This window comes from Nicotiana tomentosiformis, chromosome 11 (genome assembly GCF_000390325.3).
Source record: "Nicotiana tomentosiformis chromosome 11, ASM39032v3, whole genome shotgun sequence".
Lineage (NCBI taxonomy): Eukaryota > Viridiplantae > Streptophyta > Magnoliopsida > Solanales > Solanaceae > Nicotiana > Nicotiana tomentosiformis.
The window spans coordinates 74807812-74812623 of NC_090822.1; the positions used below are offsets into that span (position 1 = coordinate 74807812).

The 4812-nt window shown below is 34.2% G+C and overlaps 1 protein-coding gene across 1 annotated transcript; it reads left to right on the plus strand.

Moving 5' to 3' along the window:
* Positions 1-2849: 2849 nt before the first annotated feature.
* Positions 2850-3497, plus strand: LOC138901683 (uncharacterized). The gene has a single exon (XM_070189464.1). The coding sequence runs from the start codon at positions 2850-2852 to the stop codon at positions 3495-3497; it is 648 nt and encodes a 215-aa protein (XP_070045565.1).
* The last annotated feature ends 1315 nt before the right edge of the window (positions 3498-4812 follow it).

Consider the following 4812-nt stretch of genomic DNA (forward strand, 5'->3'; position numbering starts at 1 on the left):
TGTGGGGATTTTCATCAACATCAAGAGGTAAGTGATCCCTACCAATTCTTGAGTTAAATACATGGATTATGAGTAGATTTAACATAAAATTAAGGGAAAACTTGTGGGATTTTGTTGGAACCTAGGGTTTGGTAAAATTGAGATTTGACCACGAAATTGACTATAGAATTAGGAATAAATTATATATTTGAGTTTGTGAAGTCATGAGTAACATTTATGTTTTGAAATTTTCGGAATTCGGGCACGTGGGCTCGGGGGTGATTTTTGTGGACTTCCCGAATTTGGTTGGAAAATTAGTTTAATAGCTAAATTATGAACTTTTGAACATATATTTATTAGTTTATACAGTTTTTGGTTAGTTTCAGAGTCCTTGGGGTCGTTTGAGGAGTTCTAGTGAGGTTGAAGAGTCGGATTGAGGATTTGGAATCGAGGTAAGTCTCTTGCCTAACCTTGTAAGAGGGGACTTATCCTTTTATGGGTATTAATTATTGTGTGCTACTTGTTGTGGGGAGCTATGTACGTACGAGGTGACGAGGGTCAGTATGCAGTTATATTCATGATATATCTGGGTAGACTTAGATTCACATCATGCCTATAATTGTGCTATTTGTACCTATCATGTGTATTGATTTTCTTTTTTATGACTAAGATTAATAATTTGAATAAAGATACCGCTTAGCCTCTTACTTTGAAAAAATTGGGAAATATTTGATAAACTATGGATCCATGTTGTCTCGACTCGCATGTGCTTCCGCGAGCTAGGTAAATTTCTCTACTCTTATGGGATCTGGCAGTTCGCCTCGACAGTATGGTAACACTATTCTTATGAGATTGGGTTGTTCGCCTGGACAGTACCGAGTACCCCTATTCCTATGAGATCGGACCGTTCGCCTCAGCGGCTTTGTGCTTAATACTTGAGACTTGATATGGTTTAGTAACAGTTGAGTTAGCGCCCTCAAGGCCGGTTATGAAATGCTTAGTGATTTGATATAGACTCATGTGTGGAATTACTGTAATTACTTTTATCTGCTTCATTGCTACTTGTTGTACATTCACCATGTCTACTTTATGTATTTCTATTACTGTTTGACCACTAGTAAGTGTCAAGTCGACCCCTCATCACTACTTCTTCGAGGTTAGACTAGATACCTACTAGGTATGCGTTATTTTCTGTACTCATGCTACACGTATGCACTGAATGTGCAGGTACTGAGACAGATAGTTTATGGCACCATTTTTTGGGGGATTTTAGCATTCATGTGTTGTTGTACTTATCATTACTGTCACTACGGTTGATGTATTTCTCACGCTGGTATTTTGTTAACAAAAGAGTATGTATGGTTGCATGAGATCTTACTTACTTCGTTCTTTTAAAAAGGAAACTTTTGTTTTAAAAGTTAGAAAGAGATAACTAAGTTGTAGGATCACTTGTGGGCTTGTTAACGGCGGCGTTAGGTGTCATCATGACCTGTCACAGGTTTTGGGTCGTGACACTTGAGGTATAGCTGCATGGCATTCGCAACCCTTGAGTCCCCTTCTTTATCCATTTTTACTGTTTATCTAGTCTCAAACAGTTATACCTTATTTCAGACCATATGTGTTGTATTCTAGTTACTCATGTATTCGTGACTACGGATTCTGGGATAGGTTTAGATATTGTCGTAGATATTTTATTATTCGGTTTCAGACTATTTCAGTTTATTTTAATTAATGTTTTATTTTGAATTATTAAAACTGGATGAATAACTTAGCTAACGTTGGCTTGCCTAGTAAGTGAAATGTTAGGCGGCATCACGTTCTCGATTGTAGGATTCCAAGTTGTGACACTTACATGGTATGCAAAGCGATGTAAAAATATTGATGATGCATTTTAAAATTCTCCAAAAATAATCAATTGACTTCTCCATATATTCAGAAGAATATTATCATTGCATGTAAGATGTAACTAATTAAGAATATCATTAAGGATATAAATGATGATCACTTTTCAATCTTAGTTGATGAATCTCGTGGTGTATCATGTAAGGAGCCAATGACTATTATTTTGCGTTATGTTGATAGGAGGGGAAGTGTGATTGAGCGATTTATGGTTATTGTTCATGTTGGTGATACTGCTGCTTTGTCTCTAAAGAATGATATTATTAGTCTACTTACTAAACATTCTTTAAGTCCATCTTTTATACGTGGACAATGCTACGATGGAGCAAGCAATATGCAAGGTGATTTAAATGGTCTTAAGATCTTAATGCAAAAAAAAAGTAGAGGTGTTCATTCTATCCATTATTTTGCTCATCAACTTCAATTAACTCTTATTGCGGTTTCTTGAAGATGTCATGAAGTGCAAGATATTTTATTATTGGTTTCTGATATATTGAATATAATGGGAGCTTCTTTCAAGCGTAGAGATGAACTTCGTGAATCTCAAGCAGAAGAAATAGAAGAGGCATTACGTAAAGGTGAGCTTGAAATTGGTAAGGGCGTAAATCAAGAATTGGGTCTTGCTAGAGCTGGTGATACTCGATAGGGTTCTCACTATAAATTTTAATAATTTTATTCTTATGTTTGGCCATATTATTGATGTGCTTAGTGCTATTGTTGTTAATGCACGTTTTGAAGAAAATTGTAAGGCAAAGGAATATCTTAAAGCATGTTTGAAATTTGAAATTGTCTTCATGTTACATTTAATGCGTACTATTTTAGCAATCACAAATGAGCCTAGTGCAGCCTTTCAAAAGAAGGAGCAAGATATTGTAAATGTCATGTTACTTGTTGGAGTAGCAAAGGATCAATTGCAAGAACTGAAAAAAAAAGGTTAGGATTCACTTATTAATGAGGCATCTAAATTCTGTATGAACTACGATATTTCCATACCTGAATTTGATGAGCTTTATGTTATCCCTGGAAGATCACATCGTAGAGTTGCTGAGTATATTGTTTCACATCACTACCGTGTTGAGGTATTTTATAGAACTATTGATTGGCAATTTCAAGAACTCAATAGTCGCTTTGATGAGGTGACAATCGATTTGCTTTTTGGAGTTGCTTGCTTGAACCCAGCTGACTCTTTTTCCAATTTTGATATTAAAAAGATATTGAGATTAGCTGAGTTATATCCTGATGATTTTAATAAATATTCTATGGTCGACCTTCAATTTCAGCTTCAGAATTACATTGTTGATGTCCGAGATCATGATAAAAGGTTTTCAGATCTTAGGGGACTTAGTAATCTTTCCACGAAATTAGTAGAGACAAAGAAGCATGGGACTTATCCTCTTATTTTTCAACTTGTAAAATTTGCTTTACTTTTGCCAGTTGCTACTGCTAAAGTTGAGAGAGCTTTTTCGACAATGAAGTTGATTAAGACCGATTTGCAGAGTCGAATGAATGACGAGTTTTTGAGTAGTTGTTTGGGGCCTTATATAGAAAAGGAAGTATTTAGTCTTATTCCTGATGAGGCTATTATGAATACCTTCCAAAATATGAAAACTCGCCGATGAGAGTTGTAGTAGGTACTTTTTTAAATATGAAATTGTTACTATATTTGTTTCTTTATCAATTTCTTTAAATATCGACACCGCTTAAGAAAAATCTGGCGTACGTCCCTGTTACTAAATATACTGAGGTGATTTACACAAAAGGGATATTTTGCGGCTGATATTTAAATTTTATCCCCGCTTTTGATATTTAGGCAGAATTGACCCATTTAGTTTTTATGAACTTTTAGACTAAAATATTCCTCTTCCTCCAGCGCTCTGCAAATTTTAAGGAATTTCTTATTCTTTGATCTACAGTTGAGTACAACAAATAAGATATTAGTAATAAGCAAGCACATCAGTTAAGTAATGCAAACGTTCGCAACATTTAACAGCAACATGGAAAAGTTGAAGCACAAGGTTTTCTATGTTGTTTTCTTCAATTAGTTGCTCTCTGTTCCTTTTGTTTTCCTTCATCGATCGTTTTCCTTTTCTCTTTCTACTCTTTCTACAACTTCTAATAGAACAAATTCGACAAAGCACAGGTTATCCTAAGGAGAATAACTACGGCCACGACTGCAAGGGTCCACTTGGTTTGAAATAAGGACAAGTATACTTTTACAACATCATAATAAAATATTTTCGCCTTCTACTCAAGTGTCTATATTCTTGTGAAACTTGTAATCCTTTAAGACATGTGTTGTTGAATTACCTTGAAATCCTATTGGGTTGGCATAACTTAACTTTGTGCTATATTGGATTTACTATTTTGTTAGATAACTCATAAACTCTATTTGATTGGCATAATTTTGTACTTGTTCAATTATTCATTAGTTCTATCGAGTTGTCATAATTTTGTACTATATTCGACGTAGCTATCTTATTGGATAACTCATAAACTCTATCAAATTGGCATATATTTGTGCTTGTTCAATTGTACATCAAACTCTACTATGTTGGCATGACTTCGCGTTATCTGCATTCGGCATATTTGTTAAATTATTCACAGAACTCTAGTCGATTGATTAATTTGTCTGTATTGTTAGACAAAAAGTTTTTCGAATTTACAATTTCAATTCGATCAAATCACCCCAAATCTTATTCAAATAATTTCAAATTTGAACCAAAACTTCCAAACACCAACAAAAACGATCCCCAATTATAAATTTAGTTAAACAACATCAAATTAACAGGACTTATTTTGTCTTTCCCCAATTATAAATTTAGTTAAACAACATCAGATTAACTGGACCTATTTTGTCTTTGTCAACACTTTTAAGGGACCAACAATGAAGTTTTGAAATTTTTAATTCAAATCAATAAATTAGTGTTTGAACAA